The sequence below is a fragment of the Vicugna pacos genome, chromosome 17, assembly GCF_048564905.1.
Source record: "Vicugna pacos chromosome 17, VicPac4, whole genome shotgun sequence".
NCBI lineage: Eukaryota > Metazoa > Chordata > Mammalia > Artiodactyla > Camelidae > Vicugna > Vicugna pacos.
Window position 1 is genome coordinate 18,876,489 of NC_133003.1, and position 16,485 is coordinate 18,892,973.

Here is a 16,485-nt window from a genome sequence, read left to right on the forward strand (position 1 = left end):
GTTTCACATCATGGTGTCCCACTACCACAAACAATGTAGATTGTGGTCCTTAACCTTTTTGGACCTCTTAGAGGATGTGAGGAAAACTACCAGCCCTCTCCTTGGGAAAACGCATGTAAGTATTTTTTCATAAAATTTAGCAAATCATTTCAGAAAACTCACAGATTCCCCAAAGCTCCATTTAATGAATCATAATTTGAAAGAATCATTTCCTGATGTGTGTCAGTGTACTCAGTAGCAAAAAGTCGAAAAAAAAATCAGACTCCCAAGGATTCTGTACAATACAATCACAATTTTGTAAAACAAAAGTAATTTAGGTACATACACATATATTCACAGTAACACACATACATATTGTGGCCGTGGAGATATGCCACTCAGCTCTTCCTTTGAGAGAGATCCTGCCAAGAGGAGGAGCCTAGGCCAGCCTCTCTCCTGGCAGCCACAGCCAGTGACTAAGCATGGGGGGTTATTAAGGGCTGGGTCATTTCTTTTTTCTTTTCTTTTCTTTTTTAACATTTCTTTATTGAATTATAGTCATTTTACAATGTCGTGTCAAATTCCAGTGTAGAACACAATTTTTCAGGTATACATCATACATGAACATATATATATATATATTCATTGTCACATTTTTTTTTGCTGTGAGCTACCACAAGATCTTGAATATATTTCCCTGTGCTATACAGTATAATCTTGTTTATCTATTCTACATTTTGAAATCCCAGTCTGTCCCTTCCCACCCTCTGCCCCCTTGGCAACCACAAGTTTGTGTTCTATGTCTATGAGTCTATTTCTGTTTTGTATTTATGTTTTTTTTTGGTTTTGGGGGATTTTTTTTAGATTCCACATATGAGCGATCTCATATGGCATTTGTCTTTCTCTTTCTGGCTTACTTCACTTAGAATGACATTCTCCAGGAACATCCATGTTGCTGCAAATGGTGTTATGTTGTCGGTTTTTATGGCTGAATAGCGTTCCATTGCATAAATATACCACATCTTCTTTATCCAGTCATCTGTTGATGGACATTTAGGCTGTTTCCATATCTTGGCTATTGTAAATAGTGCTGCTATGAACATTGGGGTGCAGTGGGATTACTGGGTTATATGGTAAGTCTATTCTTAGTCTTTTCAGGAATCTCCGTACTGTTTTCCACAGTGGCTGTACTAACTGCATTCCCACCAGCAGTGTAAGAGGGTTCCCTTTTCTCCACAGCCTCTCCAGCATTTGTCGTTTGTGAACTTTTGAATGATAAGGGCTGGGTCATTTCTGCCGAACATCCAAGCCTCCTTCCTTCTCCCCATTGGGCCTGCATCACAGTCCGCACACCCTCCCAGGCGACATTTGGAATTTTTTTTTAATATCAAAGCACACATTTTGCTTGAGGTAACTAGGTCTATTCATGTATTTCTATATGGAGAAGGTACTGGGGATTGAACCCAGGCCTCATGGGTTCTGAGCAAGCACCCTACCACTTAAGCTATACCCTCCCCCAGACATGTGGAATTAATCACTTGCACTTTAACTCTGTCTTGGCTTTTGTTTCCCAGGGATCTGGCTTTGATATTCTTCTATGCATTTGCCATGCTTTCCCAATTTTTGCCAATTAAGATTATATTATTTGGGGCATCAGAAAACATATTTTCTTTTACATGAAACACAAATACATATAAAATGGTATCTTTATATTCAGATGTGCTCTGCAAATTTGAAACCCCGTGGATCACGAAATTCATTTGCTTAATAAAAATCGGGTGTCTCTCCAAGACAAGAGAAAAAAAAATAGGTGAAATAGGTGTCTCATTTACCTACAACAGTTGATCTCCCATCTCACAAAGAAGACAAGATGCTTAGCAGAAGCAGCAACAGAACTTTCTGGAGCCCACAGAGCAAAGTGTCAGCCTTGGGGGGGTTGGGTGCACCCACTCTGTCCACACTGGAACGTGGTGCTCATGCCCCCAACCCTTTGTCAGCCTGCTCCAGCATTCTAGATCCTCTCCACGGGGTCAGGGCTGGACAACAGGGGCACACACTCATTTTTAACCCCCTTTTCCCCCCAGATCCCAAGCAGACAGGGCTTCTGAAGGGTCAAGAGAGGTCCTGGCTGCTTTGATTTGTTGAGGCTCCTAGTATATTTGAAAACAAATAGCATCAAAATAGAGTTCAAACTTTGTGGCGTATTTGAAATTTTTACATTTAACTAAACGGTGTGTTTAACACACTCAGACTCACACAAGACTTCTACAAGCACAGCATGACTACAGGATTTATTTTTTTTTAATGATTGCTTTGTACACAACATGGGCAGTGTGGCTGGTACAGGGACAGAGGCATGAAGCTGTGTGATACACGTTTTCTTGTTTCAATCTTCTTCGTGCTTCTCTGTTTGTCTTCACTTGAAGGCAGTAATTAAAAGTGTGAACCTGGGGCCCTGTAAACCTGACAGCCCCCTCAGGAGACCTCGCGCTAGAGAGACCACCTTCTGCTTCTGTTCAGCCTTGTTTTTTTCAAATGGGCCACAGACTCAATGGTTTACTTTTTAGCTGTCTTTCTTCTTTGCAGCTTATTTAAAAACTTAAAAAAAAATTATTATTGTTATTTCTTTGATTTTTCAGGAGGGGAGGTAATTAGGTTTAATTTTAGGTTTATTTATTTGTTTTTTAATGGAGGCACTGGGGATTGCACCCAGGACCTCATGCATGCTAAGCAGGCACTCTACCACTGAGCTATCCCCTCCCCCTTCTTCTTTCTATCTTTAAACATTATTGGCCTTCCCCCACCCACCAAAACAAACTGTAACCTATTTACTCTAAAGGATTTAAATGATTAGAAATGTATAAAATGGAAAATAAAAGTCCCCCACAATCCTCTCTCCTGTGTTATCAGGATAACCACCATTACCAGTTTGATGTATATTCTTTTAACATCTTACTTTTAAAAATAATTTTTTTAAAGTTAATTGGGAATTATTTGATTCATATAAATAAACCATATATGTAAGTTGTGAAGCACAGCATTAAAAATCATATCAACGAACCCACCATCCCATTTAAGAACTGGAATATTCCCTGCGTTACCGAAGCTCATGTGTTCCCGTCTATGATAACACAGGGAGGTAACTAATACTTGAAGTTTATTATTTTTTTTTAATTATTCCCTTGTGTGTCCCTATACTTTTGCTTGTTTCTAACTTTATAAAAACAGTCTCTTGGTATAAATAGTCTTCTGGGACCTTAGGATGCGTCTACGATAACGTATAGCAGTGTATTTCATAAAATGTGTGACTGGAATATATATATTTATATAACCCATTTTACCATCCGTGGGTTTGGGGACTGTTTCCAGGATCCTGCTATTACTGACAATACTGCTGTGAAATTTCAGTACCTGTGTCCTAGGGCCTGGGTTGCTTGGAGACAGTGCAGAAGCAGAGAAGCTGGGGGTGAGATCTACATGTAGGCTCAATGAGATGACTATTTCCCAAGTGGTCCTGCAGTGGACCCCAGTGGCAGAGGAGAGAGAGCATTCCCTGCTCCACATCCTTGACTCCTGGTGTCATCAGGCTTTGCGATCAGCGTCCATCTGGTGGGGTGTCTGGTGAGCAGCTTTCTCTCACTATGTATGAGCGCCAGAGGTAGGGGTAGGTTTCATTCAGTGATGTGATCAATCCAGGGCATATTTAAGTCCAACTGATGAGACTGGATCTGCAAAGGCTCTGCTGGGCTGGGTCTGTGTGTACGTGGCCCTCAGTGGTGATGATGCTGTCCACCATGTTGGAAAGGACAGTCTATTTTACTGAGTCCACTGATTCAAATACTGATTTCATCCAGAAGTACCCTTACAGACAAACCCAGAGCAACGTTCAATTTGGGCACCAGTGAAGTTAATACATAAAATTAACCTTTACACCATGTTAATTCTGTTTAATACATTAAGAAAAAAAAACAGAAATAGACAAAACTCAACTATTCTTTTAGAAGTCAGGATGCCCTTGGGAAGGTGGTGACTGGGTGAAGACACAAGGGGACTTCTAGAGAGATGATCATGTTTTATTTCTTGATCTAGATCTAGGTGACTTGGAGATGCTCAGTTTATGAAAATGCACCATGCTGTACCCTTTCTGTGTGCCCTATTTCTATCAAAAGTAGGCTGGGCACAAAGATAGTCTTTTCAACCAGTGGTATTGGAACAACTGGATGTCCATGAACAGAAAAATGAGTCTAGACACAGATGTTACACTTTTCACAAAAATTAGCTTGAAATGAATCATAGACCTAAATATAAAATGCAAAACCATAAAACTCCTAGAAGATAACACAGGAGAAAATCTAGATGATACTGGGTAAGCTGACAGCTACCACACCAAAGGTACAGTCCATGAAAGAAATAATTGATAGGCTAGACTTCTTTAAAATTAAAACCTTTTTCTCTGCAAAAGACAATGTCAAGAGAATAAGAAGTCAGGCTACAAACTGGGAGAAAATATTTGTAGGGGGTGGAGGGGATAGTTCAAGTGGTAGAGTGCATGTTTAGCATGCATGGGGTCCTGGGTTCAATCCCCAGTACTTCCATTAAATAAATAAATAGAAAACCTAATTACCTACCCCCCCAAAAATTTTTTTAAGAAAAGAAAAGAAAATATTTGCAAAAGACACATCCATAAAAGGACTGTTATCCAAAATATACAAAGAAGTTTTAAAACTCAACAATTGGAAAAGGAACAATCCAATTTAAAAATGGGCAACAGACCTTAGCAAGTATCCTACCAAGAAGACAGGCAGATGGCAAGTAAGCTTATGAGAAGATGTTCAACGTCATATGTCATCAGGGAAATTGAAATTAAAACAACGAGATGCCACCACACACCTATAAGAAAGGCCAAACTTTAGAACACTGACAAATGCTAGCAAGAGCTAGAACAGACCAAATGCTGGCAAGGACGTGGAGCAACAGGAACTCTCATTCATTGCTGGTGGGAATCTGAAATTCCCATTTGGAAGACAGTTGGGTAGTTTCTTACCAAATTAAACATACTCTTACCATATGCTCCAGCAGTCTCACTTCTTTGTATTTAATCAAATGAATTGAGGGATCAGGATATAGCTCAGTTGTAGAGCACATGCTTAGCATGTGCGAGGTCCTGGGTTCAATCCCCAGTACCTCCACTGAAATAAATAAATAAACCTAATTACCTCTGCCCTCCCAAACACAAACGAATTGAAAACTTATGCCCCCCACAGACCTATACACAGCAGATGTTCATAGCATCTGATTGCCAAAACTTGGAGGCAACCAAGACATCCTTCATTAAGTGGATGGATAAATACGCTCTAGTGTCTGATCCAGACAATGGAATATCGTTCAGGGCTAACAGGAAATGAGCTATCAAACATGAAAGTTCATGGAGGGACCTTAAATATGAATTATCAAGTGAAAGGAGCCAATATGGATATGATTGCAACTATATGACATTCTGGAAAAAGCAAAACTACAGAGCAAGTAAAACGATCAGTGGTTGTCAGGGGTTAGGCAAGAGGGAGGGATGAGTTGGTAGAGGATTTGAGAGCGGTGAAACTACTCTGTGTGGTACTGTGTGATGCGGTGAATAAACGTCGTTATAGGTTTGTCCAAACCCATAGAATGTCCACCACCAAGCATGAACCCTCATGTAAACTATGGGCCTTGAGTGGTAATGACGTGTTAGCTTAAGTTCGTTGTTTGTAACAAGTACACCACCCTAGTGCAGGTTGTCGATGGTGGAGGAGGCTGTATGTGTGCTGGGTCAGGAGGTATATGGGAAATCTCTGTATTTTCCGCTCAACATTGCTATGAAACTAAAAACTGTACTTTTGAGTACACAAAAGTGTACTTTTCTCTCAATATAAAACTGCTCTAAAAATGGTTTATTAATTTTTTAAAAAGGACATCTGGTTATTCTCTCCAGGCTGCACTCAGGGGAGGTCAATTCCTAGGTAGGAAATTCATGGATTCCCAAACTTAGATGCAGACAGGACCTCAGACATCACTCAGAATCACTCAAGGCAGACAGCAGACCTCCAGCGATCAAATCCCAACTCATCCACTTATCAGCTGTATATCCCTAGGCAATTTACTTAACCTCTGTGAGCCTCTGTTTCTCCACCTGTAAAATGGGAGTAATACTGGGATTTATCTCTGAGAGCTGTTGCGAGGATTAAATGAGATAATTTATGGCAAATTCTTAGCTGGTGCTCCACCAGTATCAGCTATCATTAGCATTATTAGTATCCAGTGTAACATTCACTCATTCATTCCTTTAACAATAACTGAGCAGCAAGCAAGTTACCAGAGTGAACAAGGCAGAGCTGGTCTCTGCCCTCGCAGAATTTACAGGCTAGTCCAAACTCCCTCTGGGCACACAGTGGTGTTGGAAACAGGAGACACAGTTCCCACTGGTGTTTTGCAGGCAAGCACCCAGTGATCCACACACACTGGAAGCAGCTTTAGTAGCCAAGTGCCTATGCAGAGGATTTTGTTAGGAGAAGTGGTGGGGCACAGAGCCAGACTGCCTGGGTTCCAATCCCAGATGCACTGTCTCCTTAGCTGTGGAACTGCAGGCAAGTTCCTTACCTCCTCTGTGCCTCAGTTTCCTCACTTGGATACACAAGTGGATCACAGAACCTATCTCCTGAGCTTTTGGGAGAATTCAGCCCTATGACATACACAGGTGCTGGGCAAAGAGTAGGTGGTATGGTGGCTTAATCATCGGTGTTCTTGTTATGACTCATCAACGGTTCTAACCCCGACCCCAGAGAGATGGTAACCAGCAGTCAGCAAGTCAGGGCTCTGTGGTGTCGATGAAGAAATCCAGGCAGCATGGTGGCGTTTTCGAGAATATGCCTGCCTTGTGGGTGTTTGTCCCAGGGCTACGCTTGCACAGGCGTGATGCGGTTTGTAAGTCAGCCATGGCTGCTGTGTAGGTAAGAGCAAAAGCCTGGAAGCAGCCTAGGTGTCTGTGACTAGGGGCCTGGTGAAGAAATCTATGACTCACCCAAAGAAAGAAATATTAGCCCTCCAAAAGACTGAGGCGGCTGCATGTGAAATGATGCGAAAAGATTTCCAAGAGCATCGTTAAATGCAAAAAAGCAAGGGAGGGCCGTGCGCTTTTACTTTCTGTGTTTAAAAAGAAAAAAAAGAAATGTGCGTGCCTATGTACTTTGGTCATAGGATAGTGGTTGTCTCTGGAGGGGCTTAGGGGCAGAAGGGACTCCTTTGTACTTTTCACTTCTTTTTACTTTTCACTCCTTCTTTGCAATTATTTTCTTTTGAATTTCAAGCCACAAATAGGCGTTCCTTATTTAAAAGAGAAAGAGTAAGCAGAGATGGGTGCTGATTCAAAAATCAGCACTCCAGTTCACCGTGTCCTGTTAAAACATCTTTTGCTGCTCTCCGAGCAGATGGCCCTGGGAGGGGTTGGGCCAGGGCCAGGGCCAGGGGGCAGCCTCCCTCCCCCGTGGGTGTGTGGGGAGCCACGTGGGGCCCTGTGGCCAGGCACATGCCTCCAGCTGGGTCTTCCTGTGTGGCAGAAGGCCCGGGGTGTGGGGCTGAGACTAGACAAGAGTGGGTTTCAGCAGCCTGCCCAGCACTGCACACGTAGGGCAAGGTCATGGCCCAAGTATCTGAGTCTGGCCTGGGCAGCTTTCCAGGGCAGACAGTCATGAGACAAAGGCTTGTTAGGAGCTCCAGGAAAGGGCCTTCATCGCAGCTGCTTCTCTCTATTTGTGGGATGATTTCACAGTGAAACTTGGGGCCAGAGCAGCCCGAGGCTCAGGAAACAGATTTGGAAGGGCCAGGCGGTCTGCTTGAGGCATCAGTGGGATGGAAGGAGCCCGAAGGAACCCTGGGTTCTTCATCCTTCATCCATCTGCCCGGCTGAAACACAAAGATTCTTTTCAGAGCTCTCCCTGAAGTAGCCCTCCAGCTTTGGGACACACACAGCATTGTGTGTAGGGACTTTGATTGTAGCCAAGCAAAAGTGACAGAAAAGCTCTTTCAATTAACTGCAAAATAAGCAGGGCTCTGTCCAAAGACAGGGGCCCTTTGCCTCTCAGGGCCCCTGTCTTAGCACCGTTTACTGCCTACAGTCTGTTGAATTAGGGTTTTTCAAATGCTGTTTAGTCAACAATTCTTTATACACACTTATATAAAAACATATATGTATGCATACAAACATATTCGTAAGCCCAATATCCTTTATATTTTCAAACACACACGCATACATTTCTATGTAGTCAAACTCTTGACGAGCAAATTATGTGATATATTATGTAGATAAATACTTGGTACGAGGTATTCAAACAAGATCTACAGAAGGTTTGCAGTGACACACAATGTGACAAGAGTAATCACACAGCCTCCTTTCTTTGTTTCTCTGAATCTGGGTCACTGTTAAGTCTAATTAATTCTTTCCACCTATAGATAGTAACACCCATACTCCCTTCTCTGATGTGACTTATGCATTCACTTACCAGATATTTGGGGACCGTACCATGTGCCAGGCACCGTTCTAGTTTCCTGGGGAAATAGCAATGAACAAAGTGTGCAAAGATTCATGGCCTTGTGAGGTTTGCAGTCTGATGAGGAGACAGCTGTTCTCTGTGTTGGCAGGTAGGGACAGGGATGGAGAGAGGGGCACCCAGACTTACCAAGGCAGTGACTGCTAAGTGGAGTGAGGACTGGAAGTGAGGGAGTCACATGGATATCTGGAATGTGAGTTCTAGGCAAATGAAACGGCAACTCCCTTGTCCACTCTAGTTCCGCTGCACTCACTTGGCAAAAGCCAGCCCTGGTTAGACCCAACTGGCCACCTACTCCACACCCACATCTGTGCTGCTGAACCTTGGCTGGAGAGGACCATGCCCCGGATCTGGCCTGCCTCCTTGTAATTCAGGCGCTGGATCTCGGGTTGGGGTGGGGTGAGGAGGCGGGTGACGGAAGGCTTCACGCTTCCGTCGCCTGTGGCTATTCCACTGAGAAAATTAATCAGGAGTACCTGCCACCCCAAGGTACCACTGTATATACTGACCCAACAGACTGTTGCCCAAATCCTTGCTCCTTATGACCCCGGAGGAAATGCTCAGTGGAGCCCCGCCCCTCTCTGCTCCCCAGGCTCCCAACTCCCCAAATCCTCTCCTCTCCCCTGCATTGACAATTCTTCTCCCCCAACCCATGCCCCCATCACAGCAGCACAGAAAGACGCAGTACAATTTCCCATATTAAAAAAAAAAATCTAAAACCCTTTTTTAATGGCACTCTTTCCTCTGTTCCACTTTACCCAGCCACTCTTGGGAAGAGTTGTTCAGATGGCTGTTTGTCTCCCACTGCTTTCTTCCTTCAGGTCTTTCCTTGGGTGTCACTCTCTCAGGGAGACTTTCGTTGACCATGTACTGCAAAAACCCCTCCCCTTAATGCCCTCTTCTGGCTTCCTTTTCCTCCATGGCTCTCATCACTTGCTAATAAACTCTATAAGGCATGTATCTAGTTTGGTTTTTGTTTTTAATTGTTCACTCCCCATCCCCCACATTTGAATGTAAGTCCAAACAGGACAGGAATGTCTGTTTTGTTCACTGCCATCTCCCCAGCACCTGGAAAAGGGCCCAGGGCATCGGAGGGGCCCAGTCATGTCTGTCCAGTGAGCAAGTAAAAGCATGGTAAGGGGCAAGGGCCAGGAGGGGCCAAGTCAGTGTGGCCAGAGTGTAGTAAGCAGTGGGCAGCAAGGGAAATTAGTGGGTAGAGGTGGCAAGGGGCCCGATCACATAGGGTCAAGGGGAGGGTCTTACTCTAAGTGTGGTTTGGGATGCTGCTGGAGGGTTGAGAGCTGGGGACGGACATGATCTGATTGATGTGACTGAGATCCTGGGCAGGTCAACTTGAAAATTCTACATTTCACAAGTGTGTTCATGGGCAGGCAAGTTTTACATCCTTGTGCTCGTGAAAATAGACTTCAAGGGAAGTGCTGTGTTGATGATGGCTTCTGTTATATAGGAAGGGCACTGTCTTGAAACGGCTTTACTGGTAAAGTAGGACGTGGGACATTTCTCGCCAAGCAGAACACAGCAAAACAAAACACTGGTAAACACTTGAATAAAACCATCCATCTCTGCCTACTTATTGATAACAATATTGAGCTCTTCAGTATTTTGCTTGTTAAACAACTGGTGTACAAGTATTAACACATTTTTTGAGATATTAATCAACAGACATTTCCAAGCATATGGTACAGACAAAATTGGCCGGTATTAAATAACCACAGCTGGGATTCTAAATGTTGGGCACAGGATTTGAAAGCGTCTCTGCCCCTTAAGTATTCACAGCAGCAATAAATCATCCAGCATTTCTAAGTACCCTTTCACGGTGATATACCATGGGTTCAGTGCTCATGGGATGCCATATTTATAAGCGGTTTTGTAAAGGTAAGAGGTACTCCACTGACTAAAGGGGACAAGAAAGTCTGATAAGAAATATGTGGATTATTGGTTCAGGTATATGTATTTAGTTGGAGGAGGTGGTGCAGCTGCTTCTAGAATGCAGTGGGAGTGGGGAGGGAAGTCCACAGCCTTTGAGCACTCCAGGCAAGTCAAAGCTGGGGCAGGGGGCAGAAAGGGACCAAGGATTATGGGCCCAGGCAGCTGCCAAGGTAGGATGAAAAGAGAAAACTAATTTGCAGGAGGTGCTGGCTGATGTCTGTGGCTCCAGCACCAGGGTCCCAGTTGTTTTATAAGTGAGTACCCAGGAGGCTGGCTCTGGGCTTGCTAGACTTTGCACAGGGATGGCTGTGTGTTTCCAGTGCTTCGTCAGCTCCATCCCCAGTACTTAGGGTCAGGCAAAGCGGGCCACAGCCTTCCACTCTGAGAGATGCCCTCCCCACTATGGGCATCAAGGGACACTGCCACGGTGCTTTGAGGAAGATTGGGACTTGGGACTCTATCTAGACCAGTGGTTCTCAAGTGTGGTTTTTGACCCAGTGGCATGGTGCATCACCTGGGAACTTGTTAGAGATGTAAATTCTTAGGCCCCACCCCAGAGCTGCTGAATCAGAAACTGGGGTGGGGGGTGGGGAGGTGGGAGGGGTAGGTGGAGGGGGCAGTCCTATCAACCAGCGTTGACTAAGCTCCCTAAGGATTCTGATGCATGTTCAAGTTTGGGAACCACTGATATGGACCAGTTCCAGGTGATGCTGATGCTGCTGATTCTGGGACCATACTTTGAGAGCCAGTGCTCTAGAAATTTCATTAGCAAAGCACTCAGTTTATGGGTAAGTCTAGTTATTAAATAACAAGTGTTACTGAGTACCTCTGAACAAGGGGACTGGGCAATTTTTTTAAAGTTTATGTATCTCTGAATCATTCAAAATTGTTTTATAAACATGTATTACTTTTGCAGATTAAAAAACAATTACAGGATTTTTTACAAGTAAAAATACCTCATTCGAGTATAGTTCTTTACAGCAGGGCTTCTCAAACTTTACTGTGCAAACCACTTAGTAATCTTGTTAAAATGCAGCTTCTGGTTCAGTAGGTTGGAGGGGTGGGGGGGCAGGGCTGTGAGATTCTGCGTTTTCATTAAGCTCCCATGGTGATCCACCCATGAACTACACTTTGGGTTTACAGAGTACAAAGCACTTTCATGTATATTTTATTATTTGTTCCTTGTCACAATCCTGGCAGATAGATCCACTAATTCACTTATTCAACCATTAGGTACTACTACTACCTGCAGATTCTGGGCATACAGATATGGTCTAGTGGGGTGGAAAACCAACCAACCACCAAAAAAACCACATGTAAACAGATGAACAAATAATTGTAAACAGTGATCAGAACTGACCAGGAAATAAAGAGGGTACTGAAAAAGAAGGGTTCTAAGAGGATTTTGATTGATTGATTTTGGCACAGATGGGAAGGAGGAGCCACGGAGAAGTTCAAGGGTCAGCTCTGGGCAGACTCCGGGAAGCTCCTGGAGAGCTGCAGGGAGGGAAGAGCCCCAAATCGGACTGAGGGAGGCAGAGCCCGCCAGGGCAGGAAGACCATGGTAGGGGGGCCAATTCCAATCCAAGTTCGGGGTAATCATTGAGGGTTTAAGCAGGGAAGTGACTGGCCTGATATTTGCCTTGGGATCACGCTGGCTGCTGTTTGGGAAATGAAACCTCTCCAGGGTCACCTCGGAGGTAGCGCAGGGAGTGCTGGGCCATGCGGAGGGCCCCGAGTTGTCAGGCCCTCCGCCCCCCTGAGTCGCGTGGATCTACTCAGGGTCAAGAATCCCCTTGGGAGTAATGAGCCACCGGGGCACTTGTCTATATTGTCCCACTGAGGACCTCAAACACGCGCGTTCCGGGCCGCAGCATGAGTATTAATCCCCTTTCAGAGGACGTGGGCTTCCATCCACGCCTGGCTGGTCACGATGGTATTTTGGACAGTTATCTCTCTATGCCTTAGTCTCCCTACCTGTCGAAGAGGACATTGGGCCAGCCCACGGGTGACACCCCCGGTCGCCAAACGTGCACCCTGTGGACTGGGACCGGCCCGGGCAGAGGCGGCCTCCAGGGGCATAGGGGTTGGTTTCCCACCCGGGAAACTGAGGCACGGCCGGGCGGGGAGCGCGATCCCTCGAGACTCCCGCAAACTCCAAGTGGTGCGTCTCGGGTCCATGCAAGCTGTGCAAGCCACCCGCCGGCGGTCTCCGCGCGGTGGCCCGCGTCCAGCGCTGCCGAAGGACGGGAGCCGGGCCTCGCAGGGGGCGGCAGTGGCAGCGGGGAATCTCGCGCCATCCCCGCGCTCCGGCGCTGGAAGGGGCGCGCGGGACACACCCCCAGGCGCCCCAGCCCCGCCCTGCGCGGTCTTGCCCCGGGGCGCCCGCCGCTCCGAGCGCCGACCCCGCCCCTCGCCGGCGCCCCCGCCCCTCGGCCGCCTCCTCCGCCTCCGCCTCCTCTCAGGCTCGCGACGTGCCCGGCTGGCGACCGAGCGGCGGGGACGGCGTCCGGCGCACTCACTTCCGCGTCCCGCCGCCCTCCGGCCCGCGCGCGCCCAGCCACCGCCGCCATCGGACAATAGGCCGCCAGCCCTGCTGCCGTGAACTTCCTGCCGGGGCCCGGCCGGCCCGTGCGCCCCGGACCGCGCTCCCTCTCCGCGTGGGCCAACATCACAGCTCCGCGCCACCGGGAGAAGCAACGGAGGACTGAGCACCCGGGACGTGCCCGCGCCTCCCGCCGCCGCGCCTTTACCCGGCCCGGCGGGTCCGCGGCCTCTGCACTTTTCTCTCCGGTCGAGTGGCTTCACCCCGGCGCCGTCCAGCGGCTGCTGCCTAGCTGTGGGTTCCCGAGTTTGGTTGTTTAAGGAGGATGTGATTTCTTTTTTCAACTTATTTTTCCTTTTAAGATTTGAAGAGGGAAGAACTCACAGCCAGCTCGGATGGCGGAGCGCCACCAGCTGCCCCCACGTGGACACCTCTGAGGGGAAAGGGAATTGGAAGCAAACTTGGTCCAAGTGACTTTGAGGCCTCAACATCGGCTGGGCTGTAAGGCCTTGGGTCATGACTCTCATACTGGGCAGGTGGAAGGCTTTACCTGTCTTGGGCTGGACTTGAACCTCCATCCTTCGCCAGCATCGCCTCCCCAGTTCCACGCGCTCAACACACAGCACCTGGGCTAGGCCTGGACATTTGTCTGCAACATGGATAAATACGACGACCTGGGCCTGGAGGCCAGTAAATTCATTGAGGACCTGAACATGTACGAGGCCTCCAAGGATGGACTCTTCCGAGTGGACAAGGGTGCAGGCAACAACCCGGAGTTTGAGGAAACACGCAGGGTGTTTGCCACCAAGATGGCCAAAATCCACCTCCAGCAGCAGCAACAGCTCCTGCAGGAGGAGACCCTGCCCAGGGGAAGCCGAGGTCCCGTTAACGGTGGGGGCCGTCTGGGTGCACAGGTCCACGGGGAAGCTGGTGCCGGCAGCAAGCTGATGGGGGACGGTGCTGCCAAGCCCCCTCTCGCTGCCTCAACAGTGGTTCCTGGGACAACCACTACCATCGCATCTGGGCAGCCCTTGTACCCACCCCAGGATCAGAGGGCCAGGCTGTATGTCCGAGGCTCGAAGCAAGGCAGCCAGGACTGTGGATCCAAGGAGAGCACAGCAAGTTCTGAGCTGTCAGCTTTCCATCGGCCGGGACCCTGCGAGGATCCTTCCTGCCTCACCCATGGAGACTATTATGACAACCTCTCCTTAGCAAGCCCCAGGTGGGGCGACCAACCAGGAGTATCCCCTGGCATCAAGCTGGGTGTAGGAAGTGGGTGGTCTGGCACCCCAGGGAGTGACCCACCACTGTCCAAACCCTCCAGGGATCATCACCTGTACCAGCCGCAGCTTTCCCCAAGCTCCAGCAGGTCATTTCAGAGCGGCCAGGATGGTGGTGGTGTTGGTGGCCGTAGCAGTGAGAAGCCAGCAGGTCTTTGGACTACAGCCACTTCCCAGCGAGTGAGCACTAGCCTGCCTTCCCCAGGCCCAGAGAACGGGGCCCTCCTGGGGCCTGCTCAGCCCAGGACCCCTTCTTTCTCAGCGCCTCTGGCCCCGAGCCGCCCCAGTCAAGGAGCTCTTCCAAGAACAAACTCGGGGGTTGGGAGTGAGGCTTCAGGCATGATGCCCAAACCCACAGTGGACCCTCAACCCTGGTTCCAGGATGGGCCCAAATCTTACCTCTCCAGTTCTGTCCCATCAACCTCACCAGCCAGCATGGACAACATACAGCCGGGTGCAGCCCCTGGGCTGGGTCCCAAGCCAGGCTGCACAGACCCTGGCATTGGTCCCAAGCTCAGCCCCACCAGCCTCGTCCATCCAGTGATGTCCACCCTGCCTGAGTTATCTTGTAAAGAAAGTCCCCCTGGCTGGTCTCCTGATGGCAGCCTGGGGCCTGTGCTCCCAGAAAGCCCCAGTCCTCCCAGGGTGAGGCTGCCCTGCCAGACCCTCATCCCAGGCCCTGAGCTTGGGCCCACTGCTGCCGAATTGAAATTAGAAGCCCTCACCCAACGTCTGGAGCGTGAGATGGATGCTCACCCGAAGGCCGATTACTTTGGTGAGTGAGAGGCTGGTGCGGTTGCCCACGGTGGGTGATAGGGTCCTTGTATTTGGGGGAGGTGCTCCCCACCAGGGATGCTGTAGTTCTCCTTGAGTGGCTGCCTTTTTTTGTTTTTTTGGCTTCCTCTTTCAGCTGCTTCTTCTGAGACTTGAAGAGAAACTCGAAAGCATCCCCAGGCAGAAAAAAGATCTTGCAGCTGGGGTTACCCATGTGCGAAGGGCGGAGCGGGGTGGGACTGCTCATGACTGCTCTCAAAAAAGGGAAATGCCGTGACTTTGGGTTTCAAGGGTTTCGGGGGTGACTTAGAGCCTCTCACAGTCAGTGACTGGCTCAGGCGGGACTTGAATGGGCTTCTCAGGTCCAGGTACCTCTGCATGTTCCATCGGTTGTTGTCTGGGCCAGGTAGGTCTGGCTCTTTGAGGACCAGTGGTCAGGCCGGGGCTCTCTACAGCCGTGTTTGTGTGTGTGTGTGTGTGTGTGTGTGCGCGCGCCCACGTGTCTGCTTACAGGTGCAGTGGCGGGAGATGAAACACTAACATGGAAGTCTTTCTTCTAGAGCAGTAGTTCTCAAAATGTAGTCTGGACAAGCAGTATCCCTCTGCCTGGGAACTAGTTAAAAATGCAAATTTTCAGGCCCCACCGAAGACCTACTGCATCAGAAACTCTGGAATAGGACCCAGCGATCAGCATTTTCACAAACCTCCCCGGCTTGTGGTCCTGACGTTCATTCAGGGAAATTTGAGACCAGTGGACTAGGTGCCTTCTAACTTAACACCTCCCCACCACCACCTGGCCAGCAGCCAGGAGACACCCACAGTCGTGGCTCCCAGGAGGATGGAAGATGCCCCTTGCTAGTTTTACTCCAGCTGGCAGGTTTTGTTTTATTCTCTTTTGAAAGCCACAAACTCTTGGAGACTGCTGGCTTCAGCTTTTTTTTCCCTCCACACAGTGTTTGGAGGCGGGAGGAAAGCAGCTTATATTCTTCTGTTGAGTAATGATGTAGCCTAGGAGAGCTTACAAGGGAGACAGCCTATTTTTAGAAGAGTCTGAGAGTTGGTTTTCTTTTATTGTTTTCAGTTTTGAACTCTGGACCATTGGGGTCGCGATTTCCCCACATGAGGCCTGAAGGCCCTGGGAAGCGGAGTGCCCTTGGGGTAGGCAGCTCTGCCGGGTGGAGGAGGCCGGAGGCCGGGGCAGGGAACGCCCTGGACAGGGAGACGACTGGCTTGCTGCTTTCGGTCTACCCCATTCTTTGTGAATGAACGATTTTGCCCCAAGATGCTTGCAGGGTCAGGGCCCGAGGCTGCTCATGAGAGCCTGACGGGAACGGCTCTCACACCTCCCAGGGCAGTCAGAGGTCAGGATGACTTTTTC

At 48.3% G+C, this 16,485-nt stretch overlaps 1 protein-coding gene across 1 annotated transcript in view; it reads left to right on the forward strand.

The window, feature by feature from the left end:
- The first annotated feature begins 12,927 nt into the window (after window positions 1–12,927).
- LIMD1 (LIM domain containing 1) overlaps window positions 12,928–16,485 on the forward strand; it is a 61,133-nt gene continuing 57,575 nt past the window's right edge. Inside the window, exon 1 of the mRNA XM_006200712.4 lies at window positions 12,928–15,108. Coding sequence (XP_006200774.1) covers window positions 13,710–15,108 — 1,399 coding nt within the window. The 5' untranslated portion in view covers window positions 12,928–13,709. The remainder of the gene's footprint in view (window positions 15,109–16,485) is intronic.